The sequence below is a fragment of the Bubalus kerabau genome, chromosome 6 (genome assembly GCF_029407905.1).
Source record: "Bubalus kerabau isolate K-KA32 ecotype Philippines breed swamp buffalo chromosome 6, PCC_UOA_SB_1v2, whole genome shotgun sequence".
In the NCBI taxonomy this organism is placed as follows: Eukaryota; Metazoa; Chordata; class Mammalia; order Artiodactyla; family Bovidae; genus Bubalus; species Bubalus kerabau.
This window is the reverse complement of record NC_073629.1, coordinates 110,195,164-110,209,224: the sequence shown is the minus strand read 5'-3', so window position 1 is coordinate 110,209,224 and position 14,061 is coordinate 110,195,164. Positions and strand designations below refer to the sequence as shown.

General features: G+C 40.6%; 1 protein-coding gene across 8 annotated transcripts in view; it reads left to right on the top strand.

Annotated features, from left to right (window-relative positions):
- Nucleotides 1-14,061, top strand: part of THRAP3 (thyroid hormone receptor associated protein 3) — a 70,167-nt gene that overhangs the window by 47,964 nt on the left and 8,142 nt on the right. For 7 of the 8 annotated variants that reach the window (XM_055586381.1, XM_055586383.1, XM_055586388.1 and 4 more), the window contains 6 exons: nt 2,951-3,118; nt 7,215-8,120; nt 9,664-10,377; nt 11,306-11,478; nt 12,193-12,304; nt 13,506-13,590. In XM_055586381.1, the coding sequence (XP_055442356.1) occupies nt 2,982-3,118; nt 7,215-8,120; nt 9,664-10,377; nt 11,306-11,478; nt 12,193-12,304; nt 13,506-13,590 (2,127 nt within the window). In that variant the 5' untranslated portion in view covers nt 2,951-2,981. Of the gene's footprint in view, nt 1-115; nt 335-2,950; nt 3,119-7,214; nt 8,121-9,663; nt 10,378-11,305; nt 11,479-12,192; nt 12,305-13,505; nt 13,591-14,061 lie in introns of those variants that run through there. The other variant, XM_055586387.1, reaches the window with a different exon arrangement.

The window sequence follows — 14,061 nt, the reverse complement described above, 5'->3', positions numbered from 1 at the left end:
CTTGGTACCACACTTTATAAATTTGCCCATATTTATGCTTTTTTTTTTTTGCCATCTTCCTAGTACTTGGCAGAATTATGTTTTTGCTTGCTCACTTGTTTGTTGTCTATCTGCAACTCTAGATTATAAGTTCCATGGAGGCAAAGACCAAGTCTGCTTTAATTTATCATTGTCCACTTTCAAGAGTTCTCGTGCATGAATTAAGGTATTCATTTGATCTATTTCCAGCTCTGGTTTTGTATCATCCAGAGTTATTCCTCTTCCCTCTCAGGGGTACTGGTGTTTTAATTTCGGCTCACATGAAAGGAGTTCTCGAAGTGAAGGTGCTGTCACAGTAAGTGACTCTTGAATATACTTGTCAACTCTAGTAAGTTTAATATATATAAAACTGTTACATTTGGCTCTATTTGTATTTAAGTGACAGCTTTCTCTTCCTGTTAATGAAAATGTCTTAATTTTCCAATGTCTGGGAGTGGAAATGAATATTTCCTGTTTTACTAACTTGTTCCCCCATCTTCTTTTTTCTTTCTTTCTTTTTTTAATTTTTTTGGCAGTGTAGCACAGCTTGCAGGATCTTAGCTCCTTGACCCATGATTGAACCTGCACTCTTAGCAGTGAAAATACAGAGTCCTAACCACTGTATCACCAGCGAATTCCCTCCCTTTTCTTTTAAAGTCTGATATTGTCCACCTGTTGTGTAAAAGTGAGCTAAAAGGATTTTTATTTCTAGCCTAAGCTAAAATTGGAAATTGGACAGAGAAGTTACTAGGCAAAGATATCCCTAGACTTGTAACAGAAAAAAGCCATTGAGCAGGAATGAACCCAAAGAATCCCCAAATATACTGAAGGCCAACCAAAAAAACAATGTGTTTTCAATATTCAGTTTCTATAAGTTTCTTATTTACACCTTCACCCTATATCCCCAAATAACTTATTCTTCCACCCTGGCTTTGTACAGGGACACTGCTGGCGAAAATTGGCTCCAAACTGAACATCTTTGACCTTGCTAGAACATGTAACAGTTTGATCCTTTTGGCAGGATCTAGATGTAGGCCTTTGGTATCCTCATTTAGCAATCTCTTACTCATCACCCTTTGTCTTTGGCTTCCTAGCTGTTTCTCAGTCCTCTTCTAAATTATGTCTCTTGAGATTATTATGGTTATAATCCCTATGAACTGGAGCTGTAGAAGCATCCTGGACTTCTTTGCCTTTCCACAAGTTCTTAAAATTCAAATCTAAAACTTGAATATAGTAATGATAAACAAATACTGCCTTTCAGTTTGTCTCTGTGTTGCTCTCTTACCAGATCCTGAACTCTGTAGGAGTGGAGACTTGGAATCATTTATTCATCCCACAAGTCTCTGGCAAGACCATATAATATAATCGTAGTTAAAGAACACTGGTTTGGAGCCAGCTCACTTGGGTTCAAATCCCAGCTCAGCCACTTAAAGCTGTGTGCTTTGGGCAAGTTAGTTACTTTCTTTTATGTGCTCAGTATCCTCATCTGTAAAAACGGATGTAATGATACTCTGCTTGAGGATAAGTTAATAAAAATATTGTTTAAGTGTCTGTTGTTCTGGGCATTGAGGATCCATTAGTAAATAAGAGATTTATGCTGGTGGGAGCTTGCATTCTACTTGGGTACAGGTGGAAAAGCAAAGTAAACAAGTGCAAAGTAAATAACTTTTAAGTCCTAGATTGAATGCTCTGAAGAAGAAAACAAGGCATTGGACTATACCTTAGAAAATGGCTTTTGATTGGGTGGCCAGGGCAAGCCTCTGGATAGATAGCTTTTGAGCTGGGATCTGAATAACAAGAAAATCTGAGAGAGAAGGGTGAAATGTTCATCAGTTATAATTTTCCCTTCACATAAAAGAATCTTTTTTTAAGCAGTGAGGTGTGACAGAATTAGGTCCTGTAGTTCTTACCTGGTTTGGCTATTAACTAGCTTTATGATCTTTGAAAAAAAGAAGAGACAATTTTGTGTGTGTTTTTTTTTTTTTTTTTCCATGGGAAAGTGACCCCAAAAGAAGGTTGGCTTTTGAAGGTAGTGACGGGCTAAAAGAAAGTTAATGGTTTTTCTCCTTATAAATTACTGTATTCCTGTGTTTATGGATTAATGTCCTGTATTTTACATGATGTACTACATCCTGTTGTGGCATTACAGTATTTGAGAATAGTCTCTTACATTTTAAACCTTTTCCTTTGAAGTAAATATTAAGGATATGCTTCATGGCTTCAAGTCCAGGAAGTAGGGAAATAAATGGTCAGAAATGCCACCTACTCTAACCAAGATGCCATTGCATAGAGTTTCTCCTGTGAGGACTGGGAAAACCCTGTCTTAGGTCATCTCATTACTTGAATTAACAGTTAACTGAGTTGGCAAAACTTGTCTGCTTGTTGAGAAAAGACTACATGTCCCAGATTATCGATAACTTGCTTCATTTTTGTCTGTTTCATGGTGTTCTCCAGTGAGAATTACAAGTCAGGTTTTCCATTGGCTGCTATGGGATGGTGTTTGGAATTGTACTGCTTAGAAATCCTCCTTGGTAAAAGGGCAAGGAGTGGTTTTTTTTGTTTTGTTTTTAATTTATTTTTGTAATTGAAGGATAATTGCTTTACAGAATTTTGTGGTTTTCTGTAAATACATCAATAAGAATTAGCCATTGATACACCCATGTCCCCTCCCTCCTGAACCTCCTTTCCATCTCCCTCCCCCTCCCACCCTTCTAGATTATCACTGAGTCCCTGTTTGAGTTCCATGAGTCATAGCAGATTCCCATTGGCTATCTATTTTACATATGGTATTATAAATTTCCATGTTACTCTCTCCATACATCTCACCCTCTCCCACCTCTCTAAAGCAGTCATTTCATCTTTTTTGTTTGTTTCTAAGTGTTCACAGAAGTTCGGGTTTACAAAGAGGCTCACTCATTTGTTTGATTCTTAGGTATAATTGAAAAGTGACCCTTTCTTCAGAGATGTCAAAAACAAACAAATCTAAGTCTGGATCTCGCTCTTCTCGGTCAAGATCTGCATCAAGATCTCGTTCTCGTTCGTTTTCGAAGTCTCGATCCCGAAGTCGCTCTGTCTCTCGTTCAAGGAAGCGCAGGCTGAGGTAAGGGGGTATGACTGTATAATGAGATCATCATTGGTTTGTCAGTGTGGGTCTCTGAAGATCTTTTGTTAGACTCTTTCTGTGAGTGTCAAGTGGAGGTAGGGCATTCGCTTGAGGTGGAGTGTTGGGCTGTAAGATATTCCAGGTCTCTTCAAACACTACAACTCTAAATCAACTTGATTGCAATGCTGTTTGCCTAATTCCTTTTCTTTCCTGCCAGCAGATACTGTTTTTCATCCACTTTGAAAGAAAGAATATTTTTTTTTAAGCTACTTGCTTCAAATCTCTGTACCAGATTGTTCACTGAAGTATTTTTGGAGGCTTGGGCCAAAGTTTAGTTGCATCATTAGCAAAGAAAAGATAGCTAAGAAGAGTAATGGTACAATCAACATTGCAAGAAAAAGAAACCTTAACCCACTAAAATAAACCTTAAAGAAACTAATCAGTAGTCACTTATATACCCCTGATATGCCACTTACTAACAAGCTGCATCTATTTAGTAAAACACATCTTAAAACTACCTAAAAGTCACTATTGTAGGCATCATTTTGCCTGACTAAATGTGCAAGTACTTCTTTTGAATTTATCACCAATATTCTTTAATTAGTTTCTACACCTTTAGTTGGATTATTTCCTTATTTCAGCTGTGTCTTGGAATAGGGTGCCAAACTTCCAGCGTCTTTTTTTTTTTTTTTTTGCTGTGTTATGAGTTCTGTTTTTCATTCTTTAAAACTTAATTTTATTTTGTGAGTGGGTAAGAACCTTTTAATAAGTGTAAGTTTCTCTATGGACTTCCCTGGTGGCTCAGACAGTAAAGCGCCTATCTACAATCCCTGGGTTGGGAAGATCCCCTGGAGAAGGAAATGGCAATCCACTCCAGTACTATTGCCTGGAAAATCCCATGGACAGAGGAGCCTGGTAGGGGTCACAAAGAGTCGGAGATGACTGAGCGACTTCACTTTCACTTTCAAGTTTCTATATGTGTGTTAGAGAAATACTGATCATTTAAATATTTAAACACCGAAATCATTCTTTTTGTCAGAGTTGCAATAGGCAAGGATGTGATTCTCAGTTTTGCCACTTGGAGCCCCTGCTGATTATTTTAGATGAGTGTCCTAGAACCCTTCTCCAGATTGGTAGGATTCTCCCCTACCCTCGCCTTCCCAACGAGAACAAGTTAATTCTTAAATGGAATCTGTGAGAAGCCTGTTTGAAAATTAATTTCAGAGTAGAGATTGAACAAAAAGTAGGTGTGCAAAAATGGTGATGACTTCCATATAGTGTAGAGTAGGAAGTTTTAAACTCTGGGTCTCTCCTTCAAAAAAAACCCTCCATTAAAAAAATAATAATAACATTATGTCTCGAGGGTAACCAGTCTTAGCTCTGTTTTCCTCTCCCATATTTCTTGGGCACATACTTTTATATCAGGCTTTGTTCAATCTTTGTGCTAGATAGAGTGTCTGTTGCCTAATTGTGTCAGAGTCTCTAAAAGTAAAGTTCCATCCCATTTTCTCACACTGCTCCTCTACCCCCCAAGAAAGAGGGAAAATCCACTGAATATATTTACCTCAGAAAGTTGCTAACAAGGCCATAGGACTAAGCAGAGACTGCTAGTGAACTCCACCTTACACCCATATTCTTTTGATCTGGACTGTTTAAACCTCAGTTTTAGCTCATTTGGTTCTACAGGTGATTTTAAAAGTTAATTTAATAAATGGAAACTAAGTGGTTCAAAAAGAAGAGTCTGTACAACTGAAACGGAGAGAATTGAACTGACATAAACCAAAATGAAAAATGCTAACCAACTCTGCAATATTTGTGATAACTGGTATTCTGGACAGATTGCTTCTCCTAATTGTACATATCATTTGGCATGGTCATCAACTTGGTAAATGAGGGAAAGATATCTTAGGCAGGCAGTATGTTTTGGGGTAGGTCTGGAGCCACTCTATGTGCTGTTTTAATGCCTGGAAGATTACTTTGGAGGAATATCGTCACTAGAAAAATGTTTTTATATTTAATTCTAGTCTGACGTCTCTGTTTTTTAGAAACAGATAAATTTGCCACTAGATGTTCAGTTTTTATTTCTGGCTTATCTGTTTCATGTTTTTCTTTTGTTTCCCCTCTCCTATAAGGAAAATATACTATCCAGAGAGTTTGAGAAACCATGTCTTTAATTTAACTTAACTGCTGAGTTCTACAGAACTGGAGAAAAATTGGTTGTTTCCTTATATTTCACAGACTGTATCCTTTTAAGTGACTTCTAAATAACTTCATTTGCAATCTGCAGAGACTCATGTTCCTGCATCTGTGCAGTGACTGCGGGTTTTGGATGCAGTATGCCGCAGGGCCCTCACTAATAATTGGTGACAGAAGCAGCAGTAGCCTGTGAGGATGGGAACATGAATTAAACCCTCCCTAGTGCTGGTGGTGCATCACCTACTCACGTATAGCCATTCAATCGGGTCATGTTCAGTTTCATAGCGCATCTGCTTCTCCCTTCTTCTTTCTTGTATTGTTACTGTTTTCGAATGAAAAGTGTGAAAGGTAAGTTTGTTTTTTTTTAAAACAAATCATACTTAAATAGCAACCATTACCAGCCAGCAGTTTGCTGCATCTTTGCCAGGTCTTGTTCTTGGGGTAGATAAAGAACCTGGACACAATGGGTAGTGGGAAAACAATCCTATTTTATCTTCTAAGTTTCTTTCTAAAGATAACATTTTATTTAGTTGTTATAACCTGTCACATTGCTAAGTGGAGTTACTTATAAGACTTATACAAGCAAACAGATAAAAATGTATGGTTCCAGTTAGGTCTGATATGAGAAGGCCTGCTTATGAACTGAAGGGTTTTTATTCTGTATATAAAGGAAAGGGTTTTTTTGGAGTTTTCTAGTAATTTTACGTTTTCTAGGTAACTGTTAATACTTAGTAGTAGTGACCAATTAATGCTCTATATTATAGTTGACACAATAAGTGGTGTTGAAGAAGCCCAGTAGATTCCTATACCAGCAAGTAGAGCTTTTGGCTTTTTGATGGAAACAGACTTCCTTGTCATCGATAAGTCTGGCATTTGTAAATATGTAATATCATCCCACCCCAGTTCCTGGAGGTACTGCAATATCAGGTTGATGCATGGAGTGGACAGAACCTGCTCCAAATACCCACTTAATAGTGAACATGTAATTTTTACAGAGTTAGATGACTGTTGAATCCTTATAGTTCTGGAAATGGGCCTTTGCTAAATCAGAAATCTGTATTGTTAAATGAGGAAGAGCACTGGCCTGACAGATGTGCAGGTGTGGGGCTGTTTGTAGTCTCTTTGCTGCCGTATTGTGTGCTTGGGTGTGTTATGGTCAGATGGTGCCCTCTTGTGGCACCTATGGAAGACCTTGTAGTTCAGCCACAGAAACTTGACCTAGAGAATGAGACCATTTCCAGATTCCCAGTTTAAAAAAACAACAATATTTGCTTGATTTGTTGATCTGATTTCAGTTGAAGTTTTTTTAAGCTTTGAACAGATGCATTCTCTCAGTCCCTACTTAAGTGTTTTTTGGTTTAGACATGTTGCAACTGTATTTTACAAACCCAAATCTTGGTGGAAGCCAAGAAATTAGCCCTGCACAGTCAGAGGTGGGTGGGATAGGGAATAAACTGAATGAGGCCAGGGGACCTGAAGACTTCCTCTCTGGGTACCACAACTTGCAGTTTGTCCTCTCCTCCAGTGACGCGGGGACCTATCTGTAAAATCCTTTGTGCCTGTGAAACTAATTAGTATACTATATTAAAATGTTTGTTTGGTACATTGAGAGCATTTTTATATTCCCTCAGTCATTGTAGAAATATATCTCCATGTAGAATGTGCTACAGTAGTATTAATGAGTCATCTCAGTGTCTGGTTTGTTAAAGTGATTTTTTTATTTTTGTACTTAATGTGGTCATAAGAGTAGGATTAGCTATTTAAGTTTGTACCTTTTGTTTGAAAATAAATGATACATAAGAGTAGGGCTTTACCTCTTTGTTGGCAGGTGTTTCTTGAATAAAAATGCTTGTGTCAAAAATTCAAACTTTTCTTCCCTCCCCTACCCCTCTTTCAGTTCTAGGTCTCGTTCCAGATCATATTCTCCAGCTCATAACAGAGAGAGAAATCACCCAAGAGTATATCAGAATCGAGATTTCCGAGGTCACAACAGAGGCTATAGAAGGCCCTATTATTTCCGTGGGCGCAACAGAGGCTTTTATCCATGGGGCCAGTATAACCGAGGAGGCTATGGAAACTACCGCTCAAATTGGCAGAATTACCGGCAAGCGTACAGTCCTCGTCGGGGCCGTTCCCGATCCCGGTCCCCAAAGAGAAGGTCCCCTTCACCAAGGTCCAGGAGCCACTCCAGAAACTCCGATAAGTCTTCCTCTGATAGGTCAAGGCGTTCCTCGTCCTCTCGTTCTTCCTCCAACCACAGCCGAGTTGAATCATCTAAGCGCAAGTCTGCGAAGGAGAAAAAGTCCTCTTCCAAGGATAGCCGGCCGTCCCAGGCTGCTGGTGATAACCAGGGAGATGAGGCCAAGGAGCAGCCATTCTCTGGAGGCACCTCTCAAGACCCAAAAGCATCTGAGAGCTCAAAGCCGTGGCCAGATGCCACCACATACAGTGCTGGTTCTGCATCACGGGCCTCAGGAGTGTCTGAGCTGAGTCCCCGGGAGCGAAGCCCAGCTCTCAAAAGCCCCCTCCAGTCTGTGGTAGTGAGGCGGCGGTCACCTCGTCCTAGCCCTGTGCCAAAACCTAGCCCTCCACTTTCCAGCACATCCCAGATGGGCTCAACTCTGCAGAGTGGTGCTGGGTACCAGGGTGGGACTCACCAAGGTCAGTTTGACCATGGCTCAGGGTCCTTAAGCCCATCCAAAAAGAGTCCCGTGGGTAAGAGTCCACCGGCCACTGGCTCAACATATGGCTCATCTCAGAAGGAGGAGGCTGCTGCTCCAGGAGGAGCAGCCTATACAAAGAGGCAAGTACCTCATTTTCCCCTTTCTGTTTTTATCTCACCAGTTGGCAGTTTAGTTGTAATGTGGTCGTTAGAGCTCTGATTAATAGTAATAAGGTAATTCCCGTTTCCTAAAGTTTCATTTCGCCAGTTTGAAAGCATCATCCAAGGAAACCTTTGGCTTAACTCTGGTTTTCCTACCTTCCTGAATTTGTATTACAGCACAAATTCTAGATTACTCTGCAATGATGTTTTCACATTTAAAGTTTGCCTTGGATTCTACCAGTGTAAGCCAGAGAACAATAGAGATTTGTGGGTCAGCTATCAAAAAAATGTGGTCTTTACCAAAATGAATGGCTATTGGAACTGTTAGACCCTCTAAGATCCACCATCTCCTATGATCGATCTGCATCAGCCCATCATGGTGAAGAACTGCACCCTCACACCCTCCAGTTGAGGAGACTGGGCAGAATGGGAAAGTCCAAGGCTTAGTCCAGGAAGACCTTGTTATAAAATCGCAAGGTGGGTGTATGTTCCAGTAGAAGCCAAGCAGGCTGCATGTTAGGAGAGAACATAATAGTGCTTCTGTCTTTCTACCCTGAGGGACACGGTGAGTTGGAGCACAAGTCTTTGTTCTGTGTGGTTGTATGCATTGGGATGGCAGAGACGCAACAAGGAAGTTGCATTGGGACCACGTTGTCAAGAGGGACCTATGGAGCAGGTGCCCCTCCTGCCCCCCACTCCCCCTTTTTCTCTTATTAGCGTTTTCTTTGATGCCCTGCTGTCCCTTTGGTTCCTTTTTTGGTTCTTTTTTTTTTTTTTTTGCCATATTAATGCAACTGTTAATTTGATTAGACTTTTTCCATTAACGGTACAGATGTGATGTTCAGAACCTGTACTTCCCAGCCTTCAGTAAGTCTGCTTTAAAATACAGGTTTTGTTCCTTGCCAGGACTGTGAATCTTATTAGAACACTTGGGCATGAACTCTGCTTTTCCATAAGAATTGAGTGGGATGAATTTTGCCCCCTCCCCCAATTAACATGTATTTTGTTTGTGTTCACAGTATATTTCATACTTAGGTCTTCTAGGTGACTTGAAGCAAATTTGAAGTCTCTTTTGAGACTTGTATTTCCAAATGTGAGTTGTATAAAAGCAAAACAGTCCAAGGTTGAACATTCTATGTTAACTTTGCTGAAAGCAGATTTTAAGTGACTTGAGTGAAGGTTGGATAAGACCTTAATTTTTTTTTTCCTAGACCGCTTACAGGTAAGTAGGTTTTTGTTTTTTAGTACCCTAAAAAATGCCTTTGCTATTTTCTTTTTGCTTGTTTTTGTAATATACAACTCCACAGAACATTTATTTATCTTTTAAATGCAAAATTCATGAACCTGTGAAGAGCAGTTTTTCAGAAATTAACAAAAAGGTAATCAAGACACCTTTGGCAACGCTGGAATCCACAAGTCATGCTTGTTAGAGACTCAAAAACCTAAGACCATATGGTGCTGTTTTATTTTGGATCAGGTTGTTTAAGTCTCTTGTGTGTCTCCCTTGTGTTTTCATAACTAGGTATCTAGATGAACAGAAGACAGAGAATGGAAAAGATAAGGAACAGAAACAAACAAATACTGATAAAGACAAAATGAAAGAGAAAGGGAGCTTCTCTGATGCGGGATTGGGTGATACAAAAATGAAATCTGATTCATTTGCTCCCAAAACTGATACTGAGAAGCCTTTTCGGGGTAGCCAGTCTCCCAAAAGGTATAAGCTCCGAGATGACTTTGAGAAGAAGATGGCTGACTTCCACAAGGAGGAGATGGATGATCAAGATAAAGACAAGGCTAAAGGAAGGAAGGAATCTGAGTTTGACGATGAACCCAAATTCATGTCGAAAGTCATAGCAGGTGCAAGCAAAAACCAGGAGGAGGAGAAGTCAGGCAAATGGGAGGGCCTGGTGTACGCACCTCCAGGAAAGGAAAAGCAAAGAAAAACGGAGGAGTTGGAGGAGGAATCCTTTTCAGAGAGATCCAAAAAGGAGGAGCGAGGAGGATCCAAGAGAAGCGAAAGTGGGCACAGGGGATTTGTGCCTGAAAAGAATTTCCGAGTGACTGCTTACAAAGCAGTCCAGGAGAAGAGCTCTTCACCTCCCCCAAGAAAGACCTCTGAGAGCCGAGAGAAGCTAGGAGCCAAAGGAGACTTTTCCACAGGGAAGTCTTCCTTTTCCATTACTCGAGAGGCCCAAGTCAATGTCCGGATGGACTCTTTTGATGAGGACCTTGCAAGGTGAGGTGTAGTCCATCTTGACCCTCAGGGCTGTAGCCTAACCGCTCTCCATAAGGTCATTCTAGAACAAGGACAAACCCCTCCTGTATTTCTCCCACTGTCTCATTTTTACTGTGAATACTCTTATGTCTCCCTGTTTTCTTTGGAGAAGCGTGTATCACAGAGTAATTACGTGTTCGGGGCGGTATCGTGAAGCGTCTTTTTAGTCTGTAGTGACTGTCTGTCTTGGTACTGGGTCCCCTCTGCTTCTCTCTTGCACTGTATTCGTCACATCATACGCCCTCCCCCCATTCCACTCCTGTCCCCTTGTCTTCCTAATGTGCTTAGGGTGTCTTTGCCTGTGGAGCCATGCAGGATCCATTTTTTCATTCTTAGCTAAGTCACAATGTGTATTATATCAGGCCTTCATCAAATAATGTAATGGTTTGAAAGTTGGGGCTGGGGTGTGGGGTTTGAGAACTTCAGGAAAGAGTTGTGAGGCCCAGGCTGCTTTTCACCTGGTGTGAAAGTTGCACACCCAGTTGGAAGTCTGCTGAGCAGTCTAGCCACATCCCACTCTTGCTGTTGTGTCACATAAACTGAGTGGCCCTGCTGGCCAAGATAGTTGATCTTCTAAGACACCTTACTATTTGTCACGCGTTAAAATCAGCAGAGACCACCCCACCCCCAACCCCACCTCCAGAACAGAACAGAATCACTGAGATTTAATCCTTCATCCTGCCCATTTGTTTCTATTAAACTCCAAGGGGAGAAATGCCTTTTTCCACAGTTACGTGCCTTGAGGTTCTTTGTACTTTGCTAGGAATTTAAAAAGGAACTTTGCAGATAAATTCACCTCTTACAAAAGTATGCTTGCATTTTTAGGACTTAAATGTTCTGACTTTCTGTGTATCTTGTTACATTGGGTCACCCTGTGTTTATTTTTCAGACCCAGTGGCTTATTGGCTCAGGAACGAAAGCTTTGTCGGGATCTAGTTCATAGCAACAAAAAGGAGCAGGAATTTCGATCCATTTTCCAGCACATACAGTCAGCTCAGTCTCAGCGGAGCCCCTCAGAGCTGTTTGCCCAGCATATAGTGACCATCGTTCACCATGTTAAAGGTGAGTCCTGACCCCAGCCCGCTCAGGTTCCCTTTCTACATGCTTAGCTTTCTAACAAGCAGAAGCATGAGATGGGGCATGAGGGAGTCTGTCGGGGACCTTTATCTCATCAATAGGGCCTTTGAACCTAGGGGCTGGTTTGAAGGAAATGTCTCCTGGGGTAAGTTTCCATTTTCTGATCAGAGAGCTGAACATTGGGAAAATACTAGTGATAACCTGGGATCCTGAGGCTAGGTGAAATCCTTCATGTGAAGATTTAAATTGCTTGAAAAGGGGGGTATGGAAAGTGGCTTTCTCAGCCCATCTGATTTGTCCTGTCTTAATACGCAGATACCTCTAGCAGCATCTTATAGATCTTGTCCCACATTATTTTGCCATCTTCTGGGCAAATGGAGGTGGACAGACTGAGGAATGTGACCTAGAAGCTGGGTTTGGGCCAGTTACAGTTTCATCTGAAATTGGAACTTAGGGGGAATTGGTGGTCTTGATGCATAGAATAGTATCTTTGTATCCATGTCCTACCATGGCAATCCAGTGCTCAATATTGGATTGTTTCTGAACCAGCTAATTTTCCTTGCTTTTCACAGTATGTTAGTTATGTGGATTTGACCACTTCATTCACATATCTGTGGCTGCAGTTTCATCCATGCAGAGGGGTTTGAATGTTGGGTCTGCCTTTAACAGCCTGACATATTTTTCTTTGACTCCCCACAGAGCATCACTTTGGGTCCTCTGGAATGACATTGCATGAACGCTTTACTAAATATCTAAAGAGAGGAAGTGAACAGGAGGCAGCTAAAAACAAGAAAAGCCCAGAGATTCACAGGTGAGGGCCCTGGCTTACACTGGAGGTGATCATAAAAGACTGCTCAAGGAGAATCACTCAGTTGTGTCTGACTCTTTGTGACCTCATGGACTCTACAGTCCTTGGAATTCTCCAGGCCAGAATACTGGAATGGGTAGCTTTTCCCTTCTCCAGGGGATCTTCCCAACCCAGGGATTGAACCAGGGTCTCCTGCATTGCAGGTGGATTCCTTACCAACTGAGCTCAGGGAAGCCCAAAAGACTGCCCACCAGAGAATAAACTTGTCTTGTTTTTGCCACTTGTTAGGTGTAATAGCAGAATTTAAGTTAACAGTCTCCATAGTCTAGGATAGTAGTGATTTGTAATGGAAAGGGTGTGCTTTGATTGCCATGTTTCTCCCTTTGGGCCTGAGGAAAACAGCCCTTTTTGATATAAAAGAACCCTTGTGTTCTTGAGAGTTGCAGGAGGAGTTTGCAAATGATAACCCAAGGTCACGGTGAGCTTTCTTTACATAAAGTAAATGTTTCTTTAAGCATCCCATGTATTTCATATATTGGTTCTTCCTTTGGGAGAATCTGCAGCAAGTGGGGGATGAAGATAGAAGAACTTACAGAATTATGTCAAAGGGTTTAAAAAGCCCAGAGGTTTAAACATTTGGTTGTGGGAATTTATTCAGCAAATAGGAACTTTGTCTAGAAATGTAGTTGGCCTTAAACTTTGATTGAACCTTTGCAGTAGGTAAGAGGACCATGTTTGTAATAGTCTTGGATTTAGGGTCTTTGGGGATGTGTGTCACTCCAGGCACTTGTTTCTCACTTAGACTTTATCATATTGGTGAATAATGGACCATTATATTTCAGTTCCCAAGGTGAAAACTGCTTTTTGAAGTTAGCAGGGCATAGATAGTCTCGATGTGAATTTAAGATTATAAGTAAGGCTATAGGTGAGTCTGTTTTCTTGACCGTAACAGTGCTGGGTGGAATATGAAGTTCCTTCTGTTTGAGTTTGGAAAGTTGGGAGAGAGAAAGTGTGTGTGTCTGTACATGTACGTGTGTGCCTGTGCATACATATCTATGGGAGAGTGTAAGTATATAAACAAACAAGGTAAGTATAATAAAAAGGGATAAAAAGGAATGCCTGTGTTTCTGCTACTTCACTTACGAACTAAAATGCTATATTCACACTATGGGATGTTGAACAACTTTTGTGTTTATAATTTTAGGAGGATAGACATTTCCCCCAGTACATTCAGAAAACATGGTTTGGCTCATGACGAAATGAAAAGTCCCCGAGAACCTGGCTACAAGGTGAACTGTTGCTTTGATCAGTAATTCCAACAAAATGAGTGCGTTGGGCATGAACTTGTCAGAAATGTGTTTGTTTAAATTACTCTCTACTTAAGTTTGTGTTTTTCTTTTAAGGATGGGCATAATTCTAAAAATGAACTACAAAGGGTTAATTTTTATTAAATGTATCAACAACCTTTGTGAAGTGGTTAGAATATGGTAAATGACCCCAAAGTCTATTGAGGTGAGCTTGAGAAAAAAAAGAGAGGAGTTTTGGAACAAGTGCCCATGATGAGAGAAGAAACTTTTTGTGATATTTTTCTGCTTGTAAGTATTATCAAATCAACTATATACATGCGCTATTTCCAACCATGATTTCAAAAAGACATGCATGTCAGAGGAGAGTGAAATTTTCATATCTTAACTGAATAGACTGTTTTAAGCAGCTAGTCCAGATTTTTTTCCTAACATTGTGCCATATCTATCATCTGT